The sequence below is a fragment of the Microtus ochrogaster genome, chromosome 7 (assembly GCF_000317375.1).
Source record: "Microtus ochrogaster isolate Prairie Vole_2 chromosome 7, MicOch1.0, whole genome shotgun sequence".
Lineage (NCBI taxonomy): Eukaryota > Metazoa > Chordata > Mammalia > Rodentia > Cricetidae > Microtus > Microtus ochrogaster.
In genome coordinates, this window is record NC_022014.1 from 30,903,906 (window position 1) to 30,916,062 (window position 12,157).

Below are 12,157 nucleotides of genomic sequence, written 5' to 3' on the forward strand. Positions count from 1 at the left end.
TTGGCTTCCACTCAAAACCCTTTTTTATGTTCAGCCCTCTGGAAAAGCAGTTTGTGAGATTTGGCTCTTTTCTGCCACCTATTGGAAGGGTACCTAAAGTGCAAGGACCCAACTAACAAATTGTGTATAAATGCTGTCTGTCCCCATGGTCCTGGTGCTGGTGACCGTTTCTGTCACCTTAACGGACATTAAGGATTTTGGCTCCTCTTCTGTTTTCCAGATTCTTGAGTGTCACTTTGGTCTTCCCTTCCAAGAGCCAGCGGTTTTTGCGGGTTGGCCTGGCTGTGCCGATCCTCAGCACTGTGGCGGCCTTGAGGAAGATGGTTGCTGAAGAAGGAGGCGTCCCTGCAGAGGAGGTGTGCTGGAACTGCTGGGCCTGGCCACTGGGAGACAGAATGCTGACTGGGCCAGCCGCCCAGGCTAGTGTGTGGTTCCCAGATGACTCAGCATGACTCACTGGCTTCTGTTTGATTAGTTGTCCCCTGGGTGTTTGTGGTGACCTGGCCTTGACATCTCCCTGCATTATTTATCACTCAGGGTGACCGCAAGGGAACACTTTGCCATTCAGAAGGTGATGGAGGTTGCCATCCAACAGCAGCTAACCAGTCATACTTACTAAGTGAGGGACATTGTCCTACGGCTGAGCCCTCCCTCCCTCCCTTCCTAAGATAATAGAGTCTCACTACATGGTTCTGGCTAGCCTGATACTCCTGTATATAGTTCAAAGTGGCCTTAAATTTGTAGCCACCCTTCTGCCTCTGCCTCTCTAGAGCACCACTGTGCTCTGCTGTGCTCAGCTGACTCCAAGAGTCAATCTTATCCACTCTTGTAGAGAAAAAATTACAAAGGTCTTCATCTTGGAAGCAAGGAAAAAGGTTCAGAGGGGTTAAATGAATGGTCCAAGGTCATACAAACAAGGAGGTGGCTAAGCTGGGGTCTGAATGATGTGGTTTTTGTGCATCTCTACTTCTGGGAATATCGACCGGGTACCAAAGGGATGCTCAGTGAGATGCAGACACTGAATGTAATGTGAGAGAAGATGGAGAAGGTGGGAACAGAAACAAGAAACAAGACTCTGTTTTGTCTTGTTTGTTGAGACCACCTCACTGTATAGCCCAAGCTGACTTTGACCTCATGATCCTCCTGCCTCAGCCTCACAAGTACAGGGATGAAAAGGTGTATGCCACCAAGCCTCTCTTCCTCCCTCCATCCTTCCCTCCCTCCCTCCCTCCCTTCCTCCCTCCTTTCTCCTTCTTTTCTCCCTCCCTCCCTCCCTTCCTCCTTCCCTCCCCCCTCCCTTTATGAGGCAAGGTCTCACTCTGTAGTTTAGGCTGGCTGTAGAACTTACTCTGAAGCCCAGCATGGCCTTACACTCGTGGCGGTTCTCTTCCCTCAGCCTCCTGAGTGCTGGAGGTTACATGTGTGAGCTGCCACACTCGGCTTGATTTTGCTTTCTAAGGAGTCCTGGTGATGAGCTGGCTTTACTGTGCCTGGAAGACCCCTGTGACATGGTGGGATAAAAGTGATCCATTGACAAGCAGCGTGGCAAGACAAGAGCATGCATGAGTTTCTTCATTGCTGTGACCAAATATGCAGCAAAAGGCAACTTCTGAGAGAAGGAGATTATTCCTGCTCCCAGCGTGAGGGCTACAGGCTGACCTGGCGGGGAAGGTGTGGTGCCAGTGGTGTGAGGCAGCTGCTCACACTGCTCTCTGCAGTCAGGAAGCAGAGAGAGATCAACGATGGTACTCAGCTTGCCTTCTTTGCATTCAGTCTGGCCCCAGGCTCACATTCATCATGGGTTTTCATCTTCAGCTAAACCTTTCTAGAAACACATTCCTGAGTATTTTCAGGTATGTTTCCATGGTGATATGAAATCCAGTCGAGTTGACGGTTTAGATGAGTAGGGTTCTAGCTGTGACTCAGCTGCTCTCCAGCTCTCTGGCTTGGACCCTGCGAGTAGCTGATCAGCCAGAATTCTGTTTCTTTAACTCTAAAATTTATGCTTCCCAGATAGCCTGGTAGGACCTTTTAAAGTTAAACAAACGAAAACATGTGTAATCTTTTTTGTTAAGTAATAGTGTACATACAACAAAGAATATACATCTTACGGTTGTGGCTGTCTGTGTATTTGTATAACCACCCTGGTTGCCAAGGCTTCCACCCTTCCACTGGCTGCCTCCTACCTCTACCTCAGGAGCCCTGACCTCCATCTCTACTTGTAGCATTGTTATGAAACTCTCACACAGGGGAAAAATAATGCATATTTTCCTTGTAAATTCTAAAGTGGAGCTTACGAGATGGCTCAGAAGGTAATGGTGCTTGCCATGAAGACTGATGCCCCGAGTTCGATCTGCCAGCGCCTTTGTGGAGGGAAGAGAACTGACTCTGGAAAGTTGCCTTCTGACTTCTAAACACATGCTGTGGTTGACCTTACCCTTGCAAAATAAATAAATGTAAAAATGAGTGAACTTTCAAGTGTTGTAGGGAGGGGTGTGTGTGTGTGTGTGTGTGTGTGTGTGTGTGTGTGAAGAGAAAGAGGGAGAGCACTTTGGGAGAATTGACAGTAGTGAAAAGGTCGAAAGGGACAGTCTGGGAGAGGCAGAGATTGAGTAGCAGCAGAACTGCTAGCAGTGTGAAGCACCAGATGCTTTGTGAGGGGGATGGGACTCACATGGTGTCAGTAGAGCATGGGCAGTCTGACTGGAGCTTAGGCATCCCTATTGAGGTTTTGATTAATTTGATTGGCATGTGTGTGAATGGGGATGGAAGTATCTGGGCATATTTATTCTATATCTTGTGATTTGTGATACATATATTAATTTTTTTATTTACCAAAGCCAGTGTGAATAATGAGCAAAACCTAATGTTAAAAATTCTCGAAACTACACAGAAATCTTGGATTTGCTCTGATTCCCTTACACCTTTTTGGTTTAGATGTTAGTGCAGATAGAAGCCAGGTATTGGTGTCGCATGCCTATAATCCAGCATTTGAGCGGCTGAGGCAAGAGGATTGCTGCCAGGTTCCAGGTCAGGCCAGCTGGGGACATGTACTCAGGGCTTGCCTTGACTCTGACCCTGACCTGAGCCCCTCAAAAATAAATTATTGTAGATAGTAAGATAGTAATTATTATTGTTCTGTAATATATATTTCCCCTCCCTTTACTTTAGTTGAATGTAGTTTTATATGGTTTAAATGTAGAGTAAAGATTTAAACTCATTGTGTACCATTCTCCTTGATTCATTTCTTTTTTATAACTCAAAATTTTATTCTGATTCAGCTTTTTTTTTTAAAGCCTGAACAATATATTTTGTAAGAGAACTTCCCAGCCAATATGTCTCAAAGGGGCTCTATGCGATGTGTATATTGAGGTGCTGAATTTGAATTGGTTTCTGGGGCAGCCGGGTCTCTTTTCTGTAGTGTAAAACCACCTGCTTCTTCCTGTGTTCCATGAACTTGTTTTTCAGGCATGACATTGTATGAAAAAAGTTAGTAACCCCATATCTAGTTCCTCTTAATTGAACACTGTTCATGAAAAACACTTTATTTATCCAAAGTGCTTTTTTTTCTACTTGTGCTGTGGTAGGTTAGCTAGGTATAAAACTTTAGTTTTGTTTGTGTATGTGTGTGTATGTGTATGGTTGCAGTTAATATGTCTGTGGTTAATCTAAATTATTATGTTTGCTATATTTTATGATTTAAATATGTAGGCTCTTGGAAGGAAAGAAGAAATAAGTTTTAAGACTCTGAGTTGTTTATTTTTTAAGCTTTATCTTTATTGTGTGTGTGTATGTATGTATACACGTGCACATATGTGGAGTCTAGAGGGCACCTTGCAGGATTTAGTTCCCTCCTTCCATCATGTGGGTTCAAACAGGCTCAAACAGGATCAAACAGTTCATCAGGCTTGGCAACAAATGCCTTTCCCCACTGAGCCATCTTGTTGACCCTGTTTTTGGATTCTTATCTATTGGGTTCTTTTTGAGAAAATGATCCTTCTCGTTTCAGGTGATCTTGGTTGAACTGTATCCCAATGGATTCCAGCGGTCATTCTTTGATGAAGAGGATCTGAATACCATTGCAGAGGGCGATAATGTGTATGCTTTCCAAGTCCCTCCCTTACCCGGTCCAGGGACACTCTCAGGTACAGTGCCTGGAATAATTGGTTTTGTGTGAGTTATGGGTTTGAGGGGGTGCGGAGACTGCAGCTCTTTAGCTTCAACATTCCGAATTGTTGGGCTCATTTCCTCTGTAATTTGATCTACAGATGATGGATATTAAAATCTCAGGGAGTATTAGAATTACAAGGAAGGCTACTTAAAGCAGACTTCTGGGCCCCTTACTCACATTTTCTGATTTAAAGATCTGAGGGGGTGTTTGAATATCTGCATGTCAATCACTGGAGCCCGAAAACCTGCCTGTCAATCACATTTCCTGAAGATGCTGAATATGCAGATCCTGGGACCATTCTCTGGGAACCACTTCCTGCTTAGCAGGAGGTCCTGCTGTCATCTTTGTCTCAGGACTGTTAAAATTCTCAGTCCTTATCGGACTTCTACCAGTTGAGCTATAGATAGGTAAAGAGATCAGACAGGCAGGCAGGCAGACAGATGGGGACACACACACACACACACACACACACACACACACACACAGCTGTTGCTGTTAGCAGTTCCTATTTCCTAATGCTTGTAATTTTCTTAAACCTCTGACTGGTGAATGTGGTCATTTTTTTTTTTCAGATAACCTTCATTGTCCATCAGTGTACATTTTAGCACAATTAGCTGGTTTAGAAGACCATGTTTTAAGACCCCATTGCAGCATGCAGCTGTCATAGGAAGGCAGCTTGTTTGTTTTTTCCTTGCCTCCTGGCAGCTCAGACTCGAAATAACCACACAGAAACTATATTATTTGCAATACTGTTTGGCCAATAGCTTAAGAATATTTTTTTTACTAACTCACATCTTTAAATTAATCCATCTCCATTAATCTGTGTATCAGCACATGGCTGTGGCTTACCAGCAAAGTTTCCTCATGTCTATCTCTGGCAGCCTCCATAGCTTCTCCTTGACTCTGCCTTCTTTCTCCCAGCATTCAGTTTAGTTTTCCCCACCTAGCTCTGTTCTGCCCTGCTATAGGCCCAAAACAGTTTCTTTACTAACCAGTGGTATTCACAGCATACAGAGGGGAATCCCATATCATGCAGCAGCCTTCACTTACCGGCAGATTCCCTTTTTTGAGTTTCTGTTACCTACACCCCTATGCTCTAAAAACATTAAAAGAAAAATTTTGGAAATATCCATTGCTAATGTGTGTGTATCTGTTTTAAGGTTCTGGGGAATGAAACCTGGGGATTTATGCATGTTTGTCAAATAGTCACTCCACCACTGAGCTATGCCCCAGCCTCACAACTGATGGATATTAAATAACCTTTAGGATAGTAACTTATTACCATCCTATTTTATTATTTGTGTTATTATTCTCTTACTATATCTAACTTACAAATGAATATATATCATAGGTAAGAATGGCAAGAAAAAAGCCTAGGGTTGGTAATGTGAATGGCAGCTGCCACAGCTCAGATGAATCCTGTGCTCTGAGCATTTGTCCTGAGGTAGCCTAGGCATTGAGTTGTGGGAAGCAGATGTTTTGATGTTCTCTGAGTCAACAGGAGAATTCTGGGCTGCATAATCCAGAACAAAACACTGATTGACCTTGACTGTTTTGCAACCCAGGGAAATAAGCCCTAACTTCACATTCAATCACGGGTGACACATGTTTTCCTTGAAAAAAAAAAAATCAGTATTTCAGAATTGACAGGAACAAAAGACTAGCTCAGGTCCTCTCCTTTGTCTCTGGTAGTGGGTGCTCTAAGGTTCTTTCGGATGAACACATAAAAACAACCCAGGTAATTTGAAGGTATTTTCCAGATTGCTTTTGCAAATTGCTACTTAAACCCTGGCTCATCTTTTAAAATCATCGACTGACTACAACCGCAAAATGATATCATATGTATATGAATTGTATATGCCAGGTGCCAACTGAATCAATGCCGAGAGCCGCACCATCTCCCTTCAGAGTCCCCTGGTGTCATTCCCCCATGGTGAATAGATGCTCTGGTGTCATTCTCTCCTCCAGCTCATCCATCTGGTCTGTCAGTGTCACCGCGCTTGGCAGTCCGTGATAGCCAGCGGTTCTCGAAGCCTCTCCACAGTGAGAGGGTGCTCATCCTCTTCTGTAACCTGATAGGGTCAGGGCAGCAGGCAAGCAGGTATGTGAGTCTCTTTCCTGTTGTCATGTGATGAGTGGGATTCTTCCCTCCCTCCTTCAGTTTCTCCCTCCCTCCTTGACTCTATCCCTCCCTCTCTTTTTTCATCTCATGTAGCCCAGGCTGGCCTTAAACTCACAATGTACCCAAGACTGACTTAGAACTTCTGATCTTCATGTCTCTATTGCACCGATGCTGGGATTACAGGGGTAGATCACTGTATTGGGCTGTATCCTTGGATTCTACCTAGAATAATTTTAACTGGATAAAGTTTAAGTATCTATTCCCAGTGTTAATAAAGCAGATGATGAGAAAACAGTGCTCCTGAGCTAGTGGATTAGCTATAATTGCCTTGAGCAGAAGGCTGACACCGTCCTTAATTAAACATCAGAGGCTTGCTGTTAATTGCAGGAGAAATTGTGACTGCCCACACCACTGTTTTACATCGTGTCACGAGGTTCTAGCAGCAGCCATGCAGTGCAGAAAAGTGGCTACAAGAGGCAAGTTAGCCGTGGCCAGGCGCACCTGTAATCTCAGTTAGTCAGGAGGCTGAGGCAGGAGGATTGTGAGTTCAGCCTAGGCTACATAGTAGACCCATCCCTGGGGGAGGAAAAGGGTGGTAGAAGTAGAGATAAAACCCCACTGTTTGTTGTTTGGTAGTCTGTCTAGAAGACATGAACTAGAAAGTGATTCAAACTAATTAAAGGGTCAGGAAAGTGATTGGCTATATTATAAATATTAAAAAAACAGACAACTTTCTAATATAATCAGATAAAGTGTTTTGAAGGAAGCTGTGTCTATTTGGGGTGATGGCTATTACCCTGATTTGTTTGTTCTACAATGTATACATGTATTGAAACATTGCATTGTGCCCTGTACATACGTTTATTTATCATCTGCCAACTAAAATGCAAATATTCTGGGGACTTGAGGGATGGCTCATTGGTTAAGAGCACTTGCTGCTCTTGAAGAGGATCCCGTTTGGTTCCCAACATCCCCTGTGGCTCACAACCATTCATAGACCCATCTGACATCCTCTTCTGGCCTATACAGATACTGGGCATGCTATATACATACATGCATCCAGGCTAACTATTCATACACACAAAATAAAATAAGAAATCTTAGAAAAGAGAGAGAAATAGATGGGAGTGGGGGACGGAGAGAGAACTCTGGTATGGCTCAGCGATACAGCGTGTGCTTAGCATATACAAGGCCCTGGACTAACCTCCAGCACTGCACAAGCCATACAAAACAAAACAAAAACAAGGTGTGATTCTAGTGAGGTAGGTTTAGGTTGATAAAATAGTTCTAAAATTTATCTGGGATCATAAGGTAGTAGGAATAACCAGAAAATATTGGGGAGGAGGGAAGGGAGGATAAGAGATAGTGACAGCCACAGTGACACTTCTGCTGATTTTGTTTTTTCTTTTTGAGACTGAGGTCTTATTCTTTAGCCCAGGCTGGTCTTGAACTCCCTGTGTAGCTCAGGCTGGCCTCAAATTCATGATCCTCTGCCTCAGTCTGCTACCTCCTGGAGTCATGGATATGTAGTATGATAGACAGGTCAATAAAATTTTAATTGTTAAAATATTATGATATAGGTAAAAGAATATGAATATAATAAACAGGACAGAATAGGTCAAAGTATCTTTAGGTATTTACTATTTGATAAAATGGCATCTATTTCATTGTCCTAGGGATGGCTACATTATCCAATAATTATGGCTGAGCAAATCACTTTTTATTTTAAATCATACCTTCCTCTTGTCATATATTTGTGCATATAAATTCCAACTTAATTAAAAAGGTAATCACAGAAAAATTGCCACAAACTACCTGAAAAGCAGTGTAGCTGGCATGTTCCCCTGACTGAGTCTCTTTTTCAACAAAGCAAACAAAACAGAAAACCAACATGGAATATTTATGTTTTTGAGTAGAAGAGGCCCCTTTTGAAGCACATAAAACAAGGGACCATGAAGGAGAAGGCTTATGTTTTAAATAAATTTAACATTTTAATCTGAAACCAAATGTAAAAACTTAAAGGCAAAAGAAAATGAGGGAAAGTACATATGCCTCATGAGAGGTGAAGGGTCACATACATCATAGGAAACCTCGTTCTCACTCAAGTGAGTTAGCATGTCTTGTACATAGTAAAATAAGTTCACTGGATATACATAGGGTAAAAGATTCAGTGTCATTGGCAAGGCGAGAATTCTTACTGCAGTGGCGAGATTCTATTCCTAGCCCTTTAGATTGCTAAGGAAATCGGAACCACTCATTCTGAACAAGAATAAAGCAACTTATGGGGCAAGATGATAAAACAAAACAGAGCAACAAAAAGCCAAAAAAACCCAAAACAAAACAACCCCGCTCTTTATCCAGGGACCTGAATAAAGGTACTTGCTTCCCTAGTAGACTGACATGGCTTTTTTGTAGGACATGTTGGAGGTTAAGTAGCATTGACTTTGCCTTTCTGTTTATAGAATCTCCATTCTAGAAGAATATGTAGCTGAGGGTCTGTGCCTAGGCTATGTGTAGTTCCTGCTGTAAGTAGCAATGTTTAAACAATAACAAACTGGAAACAACTCAAACTGCATAACAACACAGGATAAATTGATGAGCTGACCCGTCCATTCAGTGGCTGCACAGGGTGCCCTTCCCCATCCAGACAGGTTCTCTCAGTGATGCTCAGTTTTAGCAATGTTGATTCAGTGGTTTCTCATTATTCAGTCAGATCGTCCCACGGCCAGGGTAAGGGTGACTGTGGCAGAGCAGGGGGCATAGGTATATCCTGTGCTTACTGCCAAGCCCACTGCTGGACATTCAGTGGGTTGGGATATGGGAAACTTCCCAGTAAGGGGAATATTCCTGAGATAGGACAGTGTGTTATATGGATGCTTTGCTCTGATTCCCATACCCCCTTCCCCTGCTCTGTGCTGTGGGAGCCTGGCCCTTGGAACAGTCTGCAAGGCAGCAGCTTATGTGTGTAATATATAAGCAACTGGCAACTCCATGTAGGCCTTGGCTCCTAACTGTTCACTAATCCATTGGAGAGGAACCAGAGCGAAGCAAACATACATGACTCTTGTTGAATTTTCCTCTGCAGAAATAACTTAGTACTTCCTTCCTTGCATTTTCAGGTTTGGGCCACCGTTCCTGATACGGGAAGACAGAACCATATCCTGGGCCCAGCTACAACAGTGTATTCTCAGCAAGGTTCGGTGCCTCATGAGGAGTGAAGTCCCTGCACAGGTCTGTGTGTGAGTTCAAGAAAGTGTGTGTGTGTGTGTGTGTGTGTGTGTGCGCGCAAGGATGTGTGACTTCTGATGTTTTCATCTCTCACATTAGGAGACACTTTCACAACATTCACTGAAATAAAGAGCAGCATTTGCGTTGTTATTCTCAGCTTCATGTATTTATGGCTTTCTATAGTTTTCACTAGTTGTAGCTTACTCATATAGATCAAAATTTGAAGATAATTGTTAAAATTTTCTTCTCTTCTCCCCAACCTTCTTTCTTGAGACAAGGTCTTACTCTGCTGTCCAGGTTGACCTTGAATTTGCGACAGTCCTCCTGCCTCAACTTCCTCGAGGGCTGAGGTTACAGGCACAAATTACACCTGGCTTGAGATAGAATTTCTTTTTTTCATTTGTTTTTATTTTAAAAATTAAAATTTTATTTATTTATTATTTATTTATTTATTGTGTGTGTTTGTGCGCTTGTTTGTGCCGTGATGCCCATGTGGGTATCGTAGGACTCTTGTTTCTCTTTTTCTACCTGTGGGTCTGGAAGGTATTGAACTCAGGTTGTTAGGCTTGGAAGCGATGCCTTTGCCTGCTGAGCCCCTTGACATGTAATTTCTGTGGAAAATGAATGGTTGTTGATGATGATGTTCACGAGTGAAGATCTAGATGAGAAAATAATTTTGTTTTAAGAAACCGAGTTTAAAAATTCAAGGAAAAATAATTTCTTATTTTGCTCCAAAAAATTTAAAAGCTTAAAAATTCGCTGACTTTTGCCATAAAAGCATTGGTTTTTCGCTTCTGTGTCATGAACTGCTCTGGCAGGGAAGGTGTTGGAACTTTCAGGGTTGCATCCGTAGTCTTGAAAATCTTGTTTGAGAAACTGTGTAATAAGAGCCTTTTAATGGGTTATACCAAATTATTTCATAGATAATCTGCCACATTGCTATTTCTTTCTCTCAAAGACAGCCCCATACATTTGATTTAGGGTTTATACCAAAGAACAACTTATTAAAGACCTTCACTATATTTGTCCAAACTTTTATGTCTAAAGGATTTTGTTCCTTATACCACAGAGCCGGAATTAGAAGCTAGCTTCTCTACAAGTAGGTCAGACTCTCTAGTAATAGTGACAGCTATCCCCCAGACTGTGCACAGGGATTGTTGAAAGGGGGTGAAACCACTTTCATGTGGGCATTGATTCCAGATGTCTCCCCCTTACCCAGCTACCCTTGCTCCTTGTATGTCACATGCATATACTTTTGCTTCTGTGCCCTACAGTCTTTCAATGTTAGAAACTAATCAAGCCATCTGTGAGGCTAGCCGAATTCAAGTGCATCCAGCCTCAGCCCAGCCCCGGGTTCTTTTCCTTGTTAGTAAATGTGCAGCTGGGCATGACCTGCTCCAGGAATCACGTGCTCAGAATGCTTACGCTCTCAGGATAGCCCTCCTACTTAATCCATACTCCGTTTTAAAATTTTCTGATTTATTTTTTTATGTATATGTGTGTGCCTCCTTATCTGTATGTACACCACACATGTGCGCTGTGTCTGGAGGCCAGAAGAGGGAATCCTATCCCCTGCACTGGAGTTCCAGGTAGTTGTGAGCTGTCTCATGTGGGTGCTGGGAATTGAATCTAGATCCTATGCAAGGGCAGCAACTGCTCTTAATCAGTGAGCCATCTCTCCAGCCCCCGTCCTTAATCCTTTTAATACTGTATTGAAGATTGGCTCTGCGAGGCAATAATTTGAAAAGAATTTATTCAGAGTTCTCAAAACGGAGCTGAAGAGATTAAGCGTAGTCATACATTGAAGGCTCGAAGACTAATCTGTTTAGCCTAGAATAGAGGACAGGAAAGTGTTCCTTACAAAAACGAGCCATTTGCTGAGAGAATTCATTTGCATAAATTATGGAAAAAAGACTTATCACTGCAGAAACATCTTTTTATGGTCTCCATGTAAACTCGGGTGTGAGCGCAGCACTGTTTCTTTATGCGGGGTTGGCTGCCTCCACATAGATCTTGGGCTCTGTCTAATGGATGGCCTCCCTGTGCACACAGCAGTGACAAAGGACAACTCTTTCTCCCAGACTGAAGGGAACATTCTTAGAAAGTGTACACCCTTCCATGGCCAACCTGAATCAAAGCCCCTGAGGTTAGCAGGCTCCAGCCATTGATTTGCTCTTGTCAAAGCTATAGAAAACCGTGGATTGACCATACATTGTAATTGTACATTTATTGTTGGTGGGTACATGAGGGGTTTTGTTTTGTCTTTTGACTATAGTCCAGGAGCTGGGCAAATTCCCTTGAAGTTCTCTGTCTAGACCACTGGTTCTCAACATTTTTAATGCTGTGACCCCTTAATACAGTTTCTCATGTGTGGTGGCCCCAACCATAACATTATTTTCATTGCTACTTTATAACTGTAATTTTGTGACTATTACAAAATTGTTACAAAATGTAAATATCTGATATGAGATGGTCTTAGGTGACCCCTGTGAAAGGGTCATTCAACATCAAAGGGGTCATGACCCACAGGTTGAAAACCATTGGCCTAGGCCCTTGTGCTGGTCAGTGTTATATCCCTGCATTTAACTCCACAGAAACTGGCTCAGGAAGAAGAAAGGCTCATAGACCTTAGAGTG

At 42.7% G+C, this 12,157-nt stretch overlaps 1 protein-coding gene across 2 annotated transcripts in view; it reads left to right on the plus strand.

The window, feature by feature from the left end:
* The window catches only part of Usp43 (ubiquitin specific peptidase 43), a 66,032-nt gene that overhangs the window by 24,179 nt on the left and 29,696 nt on the right, over window positions 1-12,157 (plus strand). For both annotated transcript variants that reach the window (XM_005349832.3, XM_005349833.3), the window contains exons 5-8: window positions 221-356; window positions 4,010-4,145; window positions 6,140-6,272; window positions 9,413-9,524. In XM_005349832.3, coding sequence (XP_005349889.1) covers window positions 221-356; window positions 4,010-4,145; window positions 6,140-6,272; window positions 9,413-9,524 — 517 coding nt within the window. The remainder of the gene's footprint in view (window positions 1-220; window positions 357-4,009; window positions 4,146-6,139; window positions 6,273-9,412; window positions 9,525-12,157) is intronic.